At 35.6% G+C, this 18,700-nt stretch overlaps 1 protein-coding gene across 1 annotated transcript in view; it reads left to right on the top strand.

Annotated features, from left to right (window-relative positions):
• Positions 1–72: 72 nt before the first annotated feature.
• Positions 73–18,700, top strand: part of LOC137390487 (uncharacterized) — a 28,291-nt gene continuing 9,663 nt past the window's right edge. Inside the window, exons 1-3 of the mRNA XM_068076816.1 lie at positions 73–113; positions 2,093–2,238; positions 3,606–3,668. Coding sequence (XP_067932917.1) covers positions 73–113; positions 2,093–2,238; positions 3,606–3,668 — 250 coding nt within the window. The remainder of the gene's footprint in view (positions 114–2,092; positions 2,239–3,605; positions 3,669–18,700) is intronic.

The raw sequence follows: 18,700 nt of genomic DNA, 5'->3' as shown, positions 1-18,700 counted from the left end.
TTGCTACTTATTTGCTGTTTGGTGAACATTTCTTAACCACCACTACACATCTGGGACTTGGAAAGTAGAGAGATGCTGAAGTGTTTTATGCTAAGTGAAGATATATCTGTGAGGTTAGTGTATGACACCTTTTAAATGATGGCTTGTGTTCGTCAAACAGGTCTAGCTTATTGCACTCACATTTGCCTCTACTTGGCGCTTTTAAGCTTTCAGTTATTGTCCTTATTGGATTCATGATGATCTAATTATTGACAGGATTATTTGATTTCTGTCAGCGAAATAAATCTCTAAAGTTACTCGGCGAATTTTTATACCAAAATTAACTTTTTATGCAGGTGATATTTAGTTTGCGCGATCAGCAGCCATTACCTTTTGCAAATACAAAACGTAGCATAGCCAGTTTTAGGTTTTTCCAGCTTGTTTAGCGACAGCTATTAGCAATAATTTTTAGATTTTTTAAATAAAGTAAAGATGTCTGTTTATATGTTAAGACAAAAAAATTTCGAGTTTTTCAACAAACTAAATTTTGCGTAAATCTAGAAAACAAAGTAATTATACAGTCAGACTTTAAAAGTTCTGTCCGGTACCGCTGATCTAATTATCACTGGAGAATATCTCCTTGCAATACCTGGAGTTTTATCTGACAATACCTTGAGTGTTGCCTGGTGATACTTTGAGTGTTACTTGGTGATGCCTCAAGTGTCTCCTGTTCATGTTTTAAGTGTCTGCTGGTCGTGTCCTGAGTATCTTCTGATATTATCCTTGTTTGATCTTTGACAGGCTGAGAGTAAATGAAGGTATTGAAATGTTTATTTGTGGTCTGCTCTCATCCCGATGCTAACCACAAGGCTTGTGCACGCTATCACTCAATTCAGCGATTAGCTATGCAACGATGTGCTGCTATGGCATCATTTTGCCATGAGCATGCATGGCGAAGAACTACGCTGGTGATGAATTACATAATCAGATAATTAAAAAGATGAAAAAGGGCCCGCGATATCAGTAATGCAATTTCACAACTTCTATTGGTTGTTGGTTAGCGGTCACCTACGGCTAATTGCTTTAGTGTGTGTGTACACCTTATCATTGGTGATGATGTCAAAACAACTACTCATTGCAGTCCATCATGTGGCTAAACATTGATTTGAGCGATAGTGTGCATGGGTCTTTAGAGTCCCTGTTCAACTTCTAACTATAACTAGTTGATAGTTACATTTTGAAAACTCCTTCATATGTCATCTGCACTTGTATTGACACAATAATAAGTACACAGAGTTCAGTAATCCCTCCTGCATTGCAAGATTAAGTTACTGACCCACGCGTGAAATCAAAATTTCCATGAAATAGAAAATATATTTTTTCGACGTACCAACCATAGTTGTAATACTTCGGAACATAAACAGATTTCTGAACTTTTGAAATCACTATATGTGTAACCGTTTACCTGTGGCATACATCTATAGTATGTTATATGTAGTAACGATATTCTCTAGTGACAAATGAGAACGCAACTTCGAAATATGAGTGCAGTGAAAATCAAAGAAATTAAGTAAATGCTAAAAAATTTGAGCCAATCAGCATCCGGATAGCAAAATGACGAAAATGGCTTATAGAAGAATCTCTGTAAAATTGTGAGATTGTCAAATCGCATTCAATAGTTAAATTTGATCTCAGCTGTTACTGGGATTTTATTTTTATTGACGACATCAACCAGCTCATTGCTGTGGCACCGCCATTTTCGTGCCTTAGCAGGGAGAAAACACAGTGCGTTGCAGTGTATGCGTATACAAATCAAGGTCATGGAAAAACAATGATTCAGCAAAGCCGTCAAACTTGAAGCCATAAAGTAGGATAGATTACTTACTTTACGTCTGTCCTGATTGTCATTCATAGACATTATATTTTGTTCATGCTACAAATTCCTATGTTTAAGACAGTCTTCCACACTTTCTGATTCCTTTGCAAATCGGTTTATCTTGGTGTTATTATTAATTCATCTCTTACTTTTCTATGAACTATTTTGTGGTACTCCCTGCCCCAAGGACATTCTGAGGCAGTAGTAACTTTAGTTGAATCATCATATGTATTACAGGCTGATGTTGCACATAGCTTGTTTAGAGTTTCCTGATGTTATTACTCTATTGTTTGGGCACTCAAAGCTGCAGCTCTGCCAGATGAGTTCCCACCAGCTTCAAGAACCCTTCTCGACTCAAGATATTGGTAGAACTAATGCTAAAGGTTAGCCCAAGTCATCTTACCCACTGCTGAATTATAAATGAAGTTACAAGTTGTATGATTTTAATTCTTGTTTAGTTTCTAGTCATTTTAACATAACCTTTGGCTTGCACAGCCTGACATGAAGGACAGCAGCATTCTAGAATATTCTAGAAGATGAATATAAGACCACTCTCTTGGATATCACATTCTAATCTTTTTTACAAGGATAAGAGCCGTGTCAGTCTGTCTGCCCGAAGCCAGGGTTAAATGTTACTATAAAATAATGCTTTCTGTAGTAATCGAACTAATAACTTGCTGTGTAGTTGATTGACACTCTAACACTTCCGCTAATCGACCATCTTCTGCCATTGCAAAATAATTATGTATATAATTATGTATATATAAACCTCTATTTGAACGACACCTCTATTTGACCGCCACTACAGAAGAAAGGTTTCAAGATATTGTTTGTGCTTTATCGCAGATCGCAGAAAAAGTGAACAGAGGTAATATAGACGCAGGTTGACCAAAATACTATTTATTGATGATCTTTCATGGTACGCTAAACTGCCGGGGTAGTTATCATCATAATTCAGGCAAACTAAACGATCAAAACTAAAGGGAACTAATGAAGTCAGAAGTACCACTTTATCACTAGTGGTACGTGTCAGTACCACTATATCATTGATACAAACAGTGATGAAGTGGTACATCTCAGTACCGCTTTACCACTGATTGTACCAGTGATGAGGTGGTACTGAGATGTACCACCTCGTCACTGATTGTATCAATGATAAAGTGGTACTGACATGTACCACTTCATCACTGGTACAATCAGTGGTAAAGCAGTACTGAGATGTATCACCTCATTACTGATTGTACCAGTAATGAAGTGGTATGGAGATGTACCTCCTCATTACTGATTGTACCAGTGATGAGGTGGTACTGAGATTACCACTTCATCACTGATTCTATTAATAATAAAGTGGTACTGAGATGTACCACTAGTGATAAAGTGGTACTTCTGACTTCATTAGTTCAATAAGATTGTATCAATTGATTACTGGTCCAATCAGTGATGAAGCGGTATATCTCGGTACCAGTGGTAAACCAGTGGTACACTCAAGGACTGAGAACATTATAATTCATTGCCAAGTTGTTCTCTAGACATTGCCAGCACTGCTGCTTTCTCTACCTATGCTAGCTGTCTTTGTTTGTAGGTTGACGGAGGTTGTTACTCTCTGCATTGTTGTCTTAGTTGCAACCATTTTTGAACTGTGAACTTTCCTTATGCATTCCAATGCTGTATGAAGCACATGTGTGTTGTGTGTAATGGACATTGTGTTCTATTCTGCTATCACTAATGAGTGGTTTTCCATTATATATAGATGATGTTGTGAAGCTTCTGGAATCTTCTGAACATGTTGTGTGCATCTCTGGCCATGCTGTAGGTGAGTACCATATGACTTGTTATGCACTGTGTTACCAGCATCACCAGTTGATCGCCTCCAAATGTTGCCATCTGGGTGGCGGATGGCTTAAAACATTTCATACTTCCTTTTGCGTTTATATTCCCTGTTTCTACTTTCTATCAAAAAGTTTTTTCAAAAAGGTAATACAATGTAAGGGCGCGTCGTTATGATAATGAGTCCAAGGTCAAGTCTTTATGGTAATGAATCCAAGGTCACGTCTTTATCATAATGAGTCTGAGGTCAAGTCTTTATGATAGTGAGTCCAAGGTCAATTGTTTATGATAATGAGTCTAAGGTCAAGTCTTTATGATAATGAGTCTGAGGTCAAGGCTTTACGATAATGAGTCTAAGGTGATGTCTTTATCATTATAAGTCTAAGGTCAAGGCTTTATGATAATGAGTCTAAGGTCAAGTCTTTATCATAATGAGTCAAAGGTCAAGTCTTCATCATATTGGATCGTTATCACTTAACACTAACTACTTTCATTTCTCTTTATAAATATATTATCATACATCAACAAGAATTAGTTCATTGTAGAAATTCACTTGGTTCCTAGTCGACTTTAACTTTTATCATTATTCATTTCTTTTTGATAAAAACAGTGAAAGATTTGTGATGCGCAGCTTTTAAATGCATTTTCTAATTATAAGGTACTAATAAGTTGCTGATTGCCCTCATTTTATATACAGTAGTAGTTCATTTATCATGCTCTGATTGGTCAAATCCATCCACTTGTTTTTGCCCTTGTTTTCTGCGTCAAATACTTTATGATAGTTTATTAATCACAAGCGATTGATTCCTTGTACATTAGGTGGTGCTCTCAGTGTTTCTATGAGATGGATTATATACTTATAACAGTAGGTGGTGCTCTCAGTGTTTCTATGATATGGATTATATACTTATAACAGTAGGTGGTGCTCTCAGTGTTTCTATGAGATGGATCATATACTTATAACAGTAGGTGGTGCTCTCAGTGTTTCTATGAGATGGATTATATACTTATAACAGTAGGTGGTGCTCTCAGTGTTTCTATGAGATAGATTATATACTTATAACATTAGGTGGTGCTCTCAGTGTTTCTATGATATGGATTATATACTTATAACAGTAGGTGGTGCTCTCAGTGTTTCTATGAGATGGATTATATACTTATAACAGTAGGTGGTGCTGTCAGTGTTTCTATGAGATGGATTATATACTTATAACAGTAGGTGGTGCTCTCAGTGTTTCTATGAGATGGATTATATACTTATAACAGTAGGTGGCGCTCTCAGTGTTTCTATGAGATGGATTATATACTTATAACAGTAGGTAGTGCTGTCAGTGTTTCTATGAGATGGATTACATACTTATAACAGTAGGTGGTGCTCTCAGTGTTTCTATGAGATGGATTATATACTTATAACAGTTGGTGGTGCTCTCAGTGTTTCTATGAGATGGATTATATGCTTATAACAGTAGGTGATGCTCTCAGTGTTTCTATGAGATGGATTATATAATTATAACAGTAGGTGGTGCTCTGAGTGTTTCTATGAGATGGGTTATATACTTATAACAGTAGGTGGTGCTCTGAGTGTTTCTATGAAATGGATTATATAATTATAACAGTAGGTGGTGCTCTCAGTGTTTCTATGAGATGGATTATATACTTATAACAGTAGGTGATGCTCTCAGTGTTTCTATAAGATGGATTATATACTTATAACAGTAGGTGGTGCTCTGAGTGTTTCTATGAGATGGATTATATACTTATAACAGTAGGTGGCGCCCTCAGTGTTTCTATGAGATGGATTATATACTTATAACAGTAGGTGGTGCTCACAGTGTTTCTATCAGATAGATTATATACTTATAACAGTAGGTGGTGCTCACAGTGTTTCTATGAGATGGATTATATACTTATAACAGTAGGTGGTGCTCACAGTGTTTCTATCAGATAGATTATATACTTATAACAGTAGGTGGTGCTCACAGTGTTTCTATGAGATGGATTATATACTTATAACATTAGGTGGTGCTCACAGTGTTCTATGAGATGGAGTATATACTTATAACAGTAGGTGGTCCTCTCAGTGTTTCTATGAGATGGATTATATACTTATAACAGTAGGTGGTGTTCTCAGTGTTTCTATCAGATAGATTATATACTTATAACAGTAGGTGGTGCTCTCAGTGTTTCTATCAGATAGATTATATACTTATAACAGTAGGTGGTGCTCTCAGTGTTTCTATGATATGGATTATATACTTATAACAGTAGGTGGTGCTCTCAGTGTTTCTATCAGATAGATTATATACTTATAACAGTAGGTGGTGCTCACAGTGTTTCTATGAGATGGATTATATACTTATAACATTAGGTGGTGCTCACAGTGTTTCTATGAGATGGAGTATATACTTATAACAGTAGGTGGTCCTCTCAGTGTTTCTATGAGATGGATTATATACTTATAACAGTAGGTGGTGTTCTCAGTGTTTCTATGAGATGGATTATATACTTATAACAGTAGGTGGTGCTCTGAGTGTTTCTATGAAATGGATTATATAATTATAACAGTAGGTGGCGCTCTCAGTGTTTCTATGAGATGGATTATATACTTATAACAGAAGGTGGTGCTCTCAGTGTTTCTATGAGATGGATTATATACTTATAACAGTAGGTGATGCTCTCAGTGTTTCTATGAGATGGATTATATACTTATAACAGTAGGTGGTGCTCTGAGTGTTTCTATGAGATGGATTATATACTTATAACAGTAGGTGGTGCTCTCAGTGTTTCTATGAGATGGATTATATACTTATAACAGTAGGTGGTGCTCTCAGTGTTTCTATGAGATGGATTATATACTTATAAGATTAGGTGGTGCTCACAGTGTTTCTATCAGATAGATTATATACTTATAACAGTAGGTGGTGCTCACAGTGTTTCTATGAGATGGATTATATACTTTTAACATTAGGTGGTGCTCACAGTGTTTTTATGAGATGGAGTATATACTTATAACAGTAGGTGGTCCTCTCAGTGTTTCTATGAGATGGATTATATACTTATAACAGTAGGTGGTGTTCTCAGTGTTTCTATCAGATAGATTATATACTTATAACAGTAGGTGGTGCTCTCAGTGTTTCTATCAGATAGATTATATACTTATAACAGTAGGTGGTGCTCACAGTGTTTCTATGAGATGGATTATATACTTATAACAGTAGGTGGTGCTCACAGTGTTTCTATGAGATGGAGTATATACTTATAACAGTAGGTGGCCCTCTCAATGTTTCTATGAGATGGATTATATACTTATAACAGTAGGTGGTGTTCTCAGTGTTTCTATCAGATAGATTATATACTTATAACAGTAGGTGGTGCTCTCAGTGTTTCTATTAGATAGATTATATACTTATAACAGTAGGTGGTGCTCACAGTGTTTCTATGAGATGGATTATATACTTATAACATTAGGTGGTGCTCACAGTGTTCTATGAGATGGAGTATATACTTATAACATTAGGTGGTGCTCACAGAGTTCTATGAGATGGAGTATATACTTATAACAGTAGGTGGTCCTCTCAGTGTTTCTATGAGATGGATTATATACTTATAACAGTAGGTGGTGTTCTCAGTGTTTCTATCAGATAGATTATATACTTATAACAGTAGGTGGTGCTCTCAGTGTTTCTATCAGATAGATTATATACTTATAACAGTAGGTGGTGCTCTCAGTGTTTCTATCAGATAGATTATATACTTATAACAGTAGGTGGTGCTCACAGTGTTTCTATGAGATGGATTATATACTTATAACATTAGGTGGTGCTCACAGTGTTTCTATGAGATGGAGTATATACTTATAACAGTAGGTGGTCCTCTCAGTGTTTCTATGAGATGGATTATATACTTATAACAGTAGGTGGTGTTCTCAGTGTTTCTATCAAATAGATTATATACTTATAACAGTAGGTGGTGCTCTCAGTGTTTCTATGAGATGGATTATTTATATAACAGTAGGTGATGCTCTCAGTGTTTCTATCAGATGGATTATATACTTATAACAGTAGGTGGTGCTCACAGTGTTTCTATGAGAAGGATTATATACTTATAACAGTAGGTGGTGCTCTCAGTGTTTCTATGAGATGGATTATTTATATAACAGTAGGTGATGCTCTCAGTGTTTCCATCAGATGGATTATATACTTATAACAGTAGGTGGTGCTCTCAGTGTTTCTATGAGATGGATTATATACTTATAAGATTAGGTGGTGCTCACAGTGTTTCTATCAGATAGATTATATACTTATAACAGTAGGTGGTGCTCACAGTGTTTCTATGAGATGGATTATATACTTTTAACATTAGGTGGTGCTCACAGTGTTTTTATGAGATGGAGTATATACTTATAACAGTAGGTGGTCCTCTCAGTGTTTCTATGAGATGGATTATATACTTATAACAGTAGGTGGTGTTCTCAGTGTTTCTATCAGATAGATTATATACTTATAACAGTAGGTGGTGCTCTCAGTGTTTCTATCAGATAGATTATATACTTATAACAGTAGGTGGTGCTCACAGTGTTTCTATGAGATGGATTATATACTTATAACATTAGGTGGTGCTCACAGTGTTTCTATGAGATGGAGTATATACTTATAACAGTAGGTGGCCCTCTCAGTGTTTCTATGAGATGGATTATATACTTATAACAGTAGGTGGTGTTCTCAGTGTTTCTATCAGATAGATTATATACTTATAACAGTAGGTGGTGCTCTCAGTGTTTCTATTAGATAGATTATATACTTATAACAGTAGGTGGTGCTCACAGTGTTTCTATGAGATGGATTATATACTTATAACATTAGGTGGTGCTCACAGTGTTCTATGAGATGGAGTATATACTTATAACATTAGGTGGTGCTCACAGAGTTCTATGAGATGGAGTATATACTTATAACAGTAGGTGGTCCTCTCAGTGTTTCTATGAGATGGATTATATACTTATAACAGTAGGTGGTGTTCTCAGTGTTTCTATCAGATAGATTATATACTTATAACAGTAGGTGGTGCTCTCAGTGTTTCTATCAGATAGATTATATACTTATAACAGTAGGTGGTGCTCTCAGTGTTTCTATCAGATAGATTATATACTTATAACAGTAGGTGGTGCTCACAGTGTTTCTATGAGATGGATTATATACTTATAACATTAGGTGGTGCTCACAGTGTTTCTATGAGATGGAGTATATACTTATAACAGTAGGTGGTCCTCTCAGTGTTTCTATGAGATGGATTATATACTTATAACAGTAGGTGGTGTTCTCAGTGTTTCTATCAGATAGATTATATACTTATAACAGTAGGTGGTGCTCTCAGTGTTTCTATGAGATGGATTATTTATATAACAGTAGGTGATGCTCTCAGTGTTTCTATCAGATGGATTATATACTTATAACAGTAGGTGGTGCTCACAGTGTTTCTATGAGAAGGATTATATACTTATAACAGTAGGTGGTGCTCTCAGTGTTTCTATGAGATGGATTATTTATATAACAGTAGGTGATGCTCTCAGTGTTTCCATCAGATGGATTATATACTTATAACAGTAGGTGGTGCTCACAGTGTTTCTATGAGAAGGATTATATACTTATAACAGTAGGTGATGCTCTCAGTGTTTCTATGAGATGGATTATATACTTATAACAGTAGGTGGTGCTCACAGTGTTTCTATGACATGGATTATATACTTATAACAGTAGGTGATGCTCTCAGTGTTTCTATGAGATGGATTATATACTTATAACAGTAGGTGGTGCTTTCAGTGTTTCTATGAGATGGATTATATACTTATAACAGTAGGTGGTACTCTCAGTTTTTCTATGAGATGGATTATATACTTATAACAGTAGGTGGTGCTCTCAGTGTTTCTATGAGATGGATTACATTCTTATAACAGTAGGTGGTGCTCCCAGTGTTTCTATGAGATGGATTATTTACTTATAACAGTAGGTGGTGCTCTCAGTGTTTCCATCAGATGGATTATATACTTATAACAGTAGGTGGTGCTCACAGTGTTTCTATGAGAAGGATTATATACTTATAACAGTATGTGATGCTCTCAGTGTTTCTATGAGATGGATTATATACTTATAACAGTAGGTGGTGCTCACAGTGTTTCTATGAGATGGATTATATACTTATAACAGTAGGTGGTACTCTCAGTGTTTCTATGAGATGGATTATATACTTATAACAGTAGGTGATGCTCTCAGTGTTTCTATGAGATGGATTATATACTTATAACAGTAGGTGGTCCTCTCAGTGTTTCTATGAGATGGATTATATACTTATAACAGTAGGTGGTGTTCTCAGTGTTTCTATGAGATGGATTATATACTTATAACAGTAGGTGGTGCTCTGAGTGTTTCTATGAAATGGATTATATAATTATAACAGTAGGTGGCGCTCTCAGTGTTTCTATGAGATGGATTATATACTTATAACAGAAGGTGGTACTCTCAGTTTTTCTATGAGATGGATTATATACTTATAACAGTAGGTGGCGCCCTCAGTGTTTCTATGAGATGGATTATATACTTATAACAGTAGGTGGTGCTCTGAGTGTTTTTATGAGATGGATTATATACTTATAACAGTAGGTGGCGCCCTCAGTGTTTCTATGAGATGGATTATATACTTATAACAGTAGGTGGTGCTCTCAGGGTTTCTATGAGATGGATTATATACTTATAACATTTGGTGGTGCTCTCAGTGTTTCTATGAGATGGATTATATACTTATAACAGTAGGTGGTGCTCTCAGTGTTTCTATGAGATGGATTATATACTTATAACAGTAGGTGGTGCTCTCAGTGTTTCTATGAGATGGATTATATACTTATAAGATTAGGTGGTGCTCACAGTGTTTCTATCAGATAGATTATATACTTATAACAGTAGGTGGTGCTCACAGTGTTTCTATGAGATGGATTATATACTTTTAACATTAGGTGGTGCTCACAGTGTTTTTATGAGATGGAGTATATACTTATAACAGTAGGTGGTCCTCTCAGTGTTTCTATGAGATGGATTATATACTTATAACAGTAGGTGGTGTTCTCAGTGTTTCTATCAGATAGATTATATACTTATAACAGTAGGTGGTGCTCTCAGTGTTTCTATCAGATAGATTATATACTTATAACAGTAGGTGGTGCTCACAGTGTTTCTATGAGATGGATTATATACTTATAACATTAGGTGGTGCTCACAGTGTTTCTATGAGATGGAGTATATACTTATAACAGTAGGTGGCCCTCTCAGTGTTTCTATGAGATGGATTATATACTTATAACAGTAGGTGGTGTTCTCAGTGTTTCTATCAGATAGATTATATACTTATAACAGTAGGTGGTGCTCTCAGTGTTTCTATTAGATAGATTATATACTTATAACAGTAGGTGGTGCTCACAGTGTTTCTATGAGATGGATTATATACTTATAACATTAGGTGGTGCTCACAGTGTTCTATGAGATGGAGTATATACTTATAACATTAGGTGGTGCTCACAGAGTTCTATGAGATGGAGTATATACTTATAACAGTAGGTGGTCCTCTCAGTGTTTCTATGAGATGGATTATATACTTATAACAGTAGGTGGTGTTCTCACTGTTTCTATCAGATAGATTATATACTTATAACAGTAGGTGGTGCTCTCAGTGTTTCTATCAGATAGATTATATACTTATAACAGTAGGTGGTGCTCTCAGTGTTTCTATCAGATAGATTATATACTTATAACAGTAGGTGGTGCTCACAGTGTTTCTATGAGATGGATTATATACTTATAACATTAGGTGGTGCTCACAGTGTTTCTATGAGATGGAGTATATACTTATAACAGTAGGTGGTCCTCTCAGTGTTTCTATGAGATGGATTATATACTTATAACAGTAGTAGGTGTTCTCAGTGTTTCTATCAGATAGATTATATACTTATAACAGTAGGTGGTGCTCTCAGTGTTTCTATGAGATGGATTATTTATATAACAGTAGGTGATGCTCTCAGTGTTTCTATCAGATGGATTATATACTTATAACTGTAGGTGGTGCTCACAGTGTTTCTATGAGAAGGATTATATACTTATAACAGTAGGTGGTGCTCTCAGTGTTTCTATGAGATGGATTATTTATATAACAGTAGGTGATGCTCTCAGTGTTTCCATCAGATGGATTATATACTTATAACAGTAGGTGGTGCTCACAGTGTTTCTATGAGAAGGATTATATACTTATAACAGTAGGTGATGCTCTCAGTGTTTCTATGAGATGGATTATATACTTATAACAGTAGGTGGTGCTCACAGTGTTTCTATGAGATGGATTATATACTTATAACAGTAGGTGATGCTCTCAGTGTTTCTATGAGATGGATTATATACTTATAACAGTAGGTGGTGCTTTCAGTGTTTCTATGAGATGGATTATATACTTATAACAGTTGTAGGTGGTACTCTCAGTTTTTCTATGAGATGGATTATATACTTATAACAGTAGGTGGTGCTCTCAGTGTTTCTATGAGATGGATTACATTCTTATAACAGTAGGTGGTGCTCCCAGTGTTTCTATGAGATGGATTATATACTTATAACAGTAGGTGGTGCTCTCAGTGTTTCCATCAGATGGATTATATACTTATAACAGTAGGTGGTGCTCACAGTGTTTCTATGAGAAGGAATATATACTTATAACAGTATGTGATGCTCTCAGTGTTTCTATGAGATGGATTATATACTTATAACAGTAGGTGGTGCTCACAGTGTTTCTATGAGATGGATTATATACTTATAACAGTAGGTGGTACTCTCAGTGTTTCTATGAGATGGATTATATACTTATAACAGTATTTGGTGCTCTCAGTGTTTCTATGAGATGGATTACATTCTTATAACAGTAGGTGGTGCTCCCAGTGTTTCTATGATATGGATTATATACTTATAACAGTAGGTGATGCTCTCAGTGTTTCCATCAGATGGATTATATACTTATAACAGTAGGTGGTGCTCACAGTGTTTCTATGAGAAGGATTATATACTTATAACAGTAGGTGATGCTCTCAGTGTTTCTATGAGATGGATTATATACTTATAACAGTAGGTGGTCCTCTCAGTGTTTCTATGAGATGGATTATATACTTATAACAGTAGGTGGTGTTCTCAGTGTTTCTATGAGATGGATTATATACTTATAACAGTAGGTGGTGCTCTGAGTGTTTCTATGAAATGGATTATATAATTATAACAGTAGGTGGCGCTCTCAGTGTTTCTATGAGATGGATTATATACTTATAACAGAAGGTGGTGCTCTCAGTGTTTCTATGAGATGGATTATATACTTATAACAGTAGGTGATGCTCTCAGTGTTTCTATGAGATGGATTATATACTTATAACAGTAGGTGGTGCTCTGAGTGTTTTTATGAGATGGATTATATACTTATAACAGTAGGTGGCGCCCTCAGTGTTTCTATGAGATGGATTATATACTTATAACAGTAGGTGGTGCTCTCAGTGTTTCTATGAGATGGATTATATACTTATAACATTTGGTGGTGCTCTCAGTGTTTCTATGAGATGGATTATATACTTATAACAGTAGGTGGTGCTCTCAGTGTTTCTATGAGATGGATTATATACTTATAACAGTAGGTGGTGCTCTCAGTGTTTCTATGAGATGGATTATATACTTATAAGATTAGGTGGTGCTCACAGTGTTTCTATCAGATAGATTATATACTTATAACAGTAGGTGGTGCTCACAGTGTTTCTATGAGATGGATTATATACTTTTAACATTAGGTGGTGCTCACAGTGTTTTTATGAGATGGAGTATATACTTATAACAGTAGGTGGTCCTCTCAGTGTTTCTATGAGATGGATTATATACTTATAACAGTAGGTGGTGTTCTCAGTGTTTCTATCAGATAGATTATATACTTATAACAGTAGGTGGTGCTCTCAGTGTTTCTATCAGATAGATTATATACTTATAACAGTAGGTGGTGCTCACATTGTTTCTATGAGATGGATTATATACTTATAACATTAGGTGGTGCTCACAGTGTTTCTATGAGATGGAGTATATACTTATAACAGTAGGTGGCCCTCTCAGTGTTTCTATGAGATGGATTATATACTTATAACAGTAGGTGGTGTTCTCAGTGTTTCTATCAGATAGATTATATACTTATAACAGTAGGTGGTGCTCTCAGTGTTTCTATTAGATAGATTATATACTTATAACAGTAGGTGGTGCTCACAGTGTTTCTATGAGATGGATTATATACTTATAACATTAGGTGGTGCTCACAGTGTTCTATGAGATGGAGTATATACTTATAACATTAGGTGGTGCTCACAGAGTTCTATGAGATGGAGTATATACTTATAACAGTAGGTGGTCCTCTCAGTGTTTCTATGAGATGGATTATATACTTATAACAGTAGGTGGTGTTCTCAGTGTTTCTATCAGATAGATTATATACTTATAGCAGTAGGTGGTGCTCTCAGTGTTTCTATCAGATAGATTATATACTTATAACAGTAGGTGGTGCTCTCAGTGTTTCTATCAGATAGATTATATACTTATAACAGTAGGTGGTGCTCACAGTGTTTCTATGAGATGGATTATATACTTATAACATTAGGTGGTGCTCACAGTGTTTCTATGAGATGGAGTATATACTTATAACAGTAGGTGGTCCTCTCAGTGTTTCTATGAGATGGATTATATACTTATAACAGTAGGTGGTGTTCTCAGTGTTTCTATCAGATAGATTATATACTTATAACAGTAGGTGGTGCTCTCAGTGTTTCTATGAGATGGATTATTTATATAACAGTAGGTGATGCTCTCAGTGTTTCTATCAGATGGATTATATACTTATAACAGTAGGTGGTGCTCACAGTGTTTCTATGAGAAGGATTATATACTTATAACAGTAGGTGGTGCTCTCAGTGTTTCTATGAGATGGATTATTTATATAACAGTAGGTGATGCTCTCAGTGTTTCCATCAGATGGATTATATACTTATAACAGTAGGTGGTGCTCACAGTGTTTCTATGAGAAGGATTATATACTTATAACAGTAGGTGATGCTCTCAGTGTTTCTATGAGAAGGATTATATACTTATAACAGTAGGTGGTGCTCACAGTGTTTCTATGAGATGGATTATATACTTATAACAGTAGGTGATGCTCTCAGTGTTTCTATGAGATGGATTATATACTTATAACAGTAGGTGGTGCTTTCAGTGTTTCTATGAGATGGATTATATACTTATAACAGTAGGTGGTACTCTCAGTTTTTCTATGAGATGGATTATATACTTATAACAGTAGGTGGTGCTCTCAGTGTTTCTATGAGATGGATTACATTCTTATAACAGTAGGTGGTGCTCCCAGTGTTTCTATGAGATGGATTATATACTTATAACAGTAGGTGGTGCTCTCAGTGTTTCCATCAGATGGATTATATACTTATAACAGTAGGTGGTGCTCACAGTGTTTCTATGAGAAGGATTATATACTTATAACAGTATGTGATGCTCTCAGTGTTTCTATGAGATGGATTATATACTTATAACAGTAGGTGGTGCTCACAGTGTTTCTATGAGATGGATTATATACTTATAACAGTAGGTGGTACTCTCAGTGTTTCTATGAGATGGATTATATACTTATAACAGTATTTGGTGCTCTCAGTGTTTCTATGAGATGGATTACATTCTTATAACAGTAGGTGGTGCTCCCAGTGTTTCTATGATATGGATTATATACTTATAACAGTAGGTGATGCTCTCAGTGTTTCCATCAGATGGATTATATACTTATAACAGTAGGTGGTGCTCACAGTGTTTCTATGAGAAGGATTATATACTTATAACAGTAGGTGATGCTCTCAGTGTTTCCATGAGATGGATTATATACTTATAACAGTAGGTGGTGCTCACAGTGTTTCTATGAGATGGATTATATACTTATAACAGTAGGTGATGCTCTCAGTGTTTCTATGAGATGGATTATATACTTATAACAGTAGGTGGTGCTTTCAGTGTTTCTATGAGATGGATTATATACTTATAACAGTAGGTGGTACTCTCAGTGTTTCTATGAGATGGATTATATACTTATAACAGTAGGTGGTGCTCTCAGTGTTTCTATGAGATGGATTACATTCTTATAACAGTAGGTGGTGCTCCCAGTGTTTCTATGAGATGGATTATATACTTATAACAGTAGGTGGTGCTCCCAGTGTTTCTATGAGATGGATTATATACTTATAACAGTTGGTGGTGCTCGCAGTGTTTCTATGAGATGGATTATATACTTATAACAGTAGGTGGTGCTCTCAGTGTTTTTATGAGATGGATTATATACTTATAACAGTAGGTGGTGCTCTGATTGTTTCTATGAGATGGATTATATATTTATAACAGTAGGTGGTGCTCTCAGTGTTTCTATCAGATGGATTATATACATATAACAGTAGGTGGTGCTCCCAGTAATTCTATGATATGGATTATATACTTATAACAGTAGGTGGTGCTTTCAGTGTTTCTATGAGATGGATTATATACTTATAACAGTAGGTGGTACTCTCAGTGTTTCTATGAGATGGATTATATACTTATAACAGTAGGTGGTGCTCTCAGTGTTTCTATGAGATGGATTATATACTTATAACAGTAGGTGGTGCTCTCAGTGTTTCTATGAGATGGATTACATTCTTATAACAGTAGGTGGTGCTCTCAGTGTTTCTATGAGATGGATTACATTCTTATAACAGTAGGTGGTGCTCCCAGTGTTTCTATGAGATGGATTATATACTTATAACAGTAGGTGGTGCTCACAGTGTTTCTATGAGATGGATTATATACTTATAACAGTAGGTGGTACTCTCAGTGTTTCTATGAGATGGATTATATACTTATAACAGTATTTGGTGCTCTCAGTGTTTCTATGAGATGGATTACATTCTTATAACAGTAGGTGGTGCTCCCAGTGTTTCTATGATATGGATTATATACTTATAACAGTAGGTGATGCTCTCAGTGTTTCCATCAGATGGATTATATACTTATAACAGTAGGTGGTGCTCACAGTGTTTCTATGAGAAGGATTATATACTTATAACAGTAGGTGATGCTCTCAGTGTTTCCATGAGATGGATTATATACTTATAACAGTAGGTGGTGCTCACAGTGTTTCTATGAGATGGATTATATACTTATAACAGTAGGTGATGCTCTGTGTTTCTATGAGATGGATTATATACTTATAACAGTAGGTGGTGCTTTCAGTGTTTCTATGAGATGGATTATATACTTATAACAGTAGGTGGTACTCTCAGTGTTTCTATGAGATGGATTATATACTTATAACAGTAGGTGGTGCTCTCAGTGTTTCTATGAGATGGATTACATTCTTATAACAGTAGGTGGTGCTCCCAGTGTTTCTATGAGATGGATTATATACTTATAACAGTAGGTGGTGCTCCCAGTGTTTCTATGAGATGGATTATATACTTATAACAGTTGGTGGTGCTCGCAGTGTTTCTATGAGATGGATTATATACTTATAACAGTAGGTGGTGCTCTCAGTGTTTTTATGAGATGGATTATATACTTATAACAGTAGGTGGTGCTCTGATTGTTTCTATGAGATGGATTATATATTTATAACAGTAGGTGGTGCTCTCAGTGTTTCTATGAGATGGATTATATACATATAACAGTAGGTGGTGCTCCCAGTAATTCTATGATATGGATTATATACTTATAACAGTAGGTGGTGCTTTCAGTGTTTCTATGAGATGGATTATATACTTATAACAGTAGGTGGTACTCTCAGTGTTTCTATGAGATGGATTATATACTTATAACAGTAGGTGGTGCTCTCAGTGTTTCTATGAGATGGATTATATACTTATAACAGTAGGTGGTGCTCTCAGTGTTTCTATGAGATGGATTACATTCTTATAACAGTAGGTGGTGCTCTCAGTGTTTCTATGAGATGGATTACATTCTTATAACAGTAGGTGGTGCTCCCAGTGTTTCTATGAGATGGATTATATACTTATAACAGTAGGTGGTGCTCCCAGTGTTTCTATGAGATGGATTATATACTTATAACAGTAGGTGGTGCTTTCTGTGTTTCTATGAGATGGATTATATACTTATAACAGTAGGTGGTACTCTCAGTGTTTCTATCAGATGGATTATATACTTATAACAGTAGGTGGTGCTCTCAGTGTTTCTATGAGATGGATTATATACTTATAACAGTAGGTCGTGCTCTCAGTGTTTCTATGAGATGAATTATATACTTATAACAGTAGGTGGTGCTCTCAGTGTTTTTATGAGATGGATTATATACTTATAACAGTAGGTGGTGCTCTGATTGTTTCTATGAGATGGATTATATATTTATAACAGTAGGTGGTGCTCTCAGTGTTTCTATGAGATGGATTATATACATATAACAGTAGGTGGTGCTCCCAGTGTTTCTATGATATGGATTATATACTTATAACAGTAGGTGGTGCTCTCAGTGTTTTTATGAGATGGATTATATACATATAACAGTTGGTGGTGCTCCCAGTGTTTCTATGAGATGGATTATATACTTATAACAGTAGGTGGTGCTCTGATTGTTTCTATGAGATGGATTATATACTTATAACAGTAGGTGGTGCTTTCAGTGTTTCTATGAGATGGATTATATACTTACATGTATAATATTAGGTGGGGCTCTCAGTGTTTCTATGATATGGATTATATACTTATACTAGCTGTGCTTCCCGGCGTTGCCTGGGTATTAAAAATCAGCTCGTAAATAATGAGAAGTAATGAGAGTTGCCTGCCACTTGCTATTAGCCTGGCACCTTGCCAATTGGAAATTTGAGTAAGCTTACTAATGAGAGCTATTCGCCTCCGTGGCGTTACGCAATCACCCTGTGTA

The sequence above is a fragment of the Watersipora subatra genome, chromosome 3 (assembly GCF_963576615.1).
Source record: "Watersipora subatra chromosome 3, tzWatSuba1.1, whole genome shotgun sequence".
Lineage (NCBI taxonomy): Eukaryota > Metazoa > Bryozoa > Gymnolaemata > Cheilostomatida > Watersiporidae > Watersipora > Watersipora subatra.
This window is presented reverse-complemented; position numbering and strand designations above follow the sequence as displayed.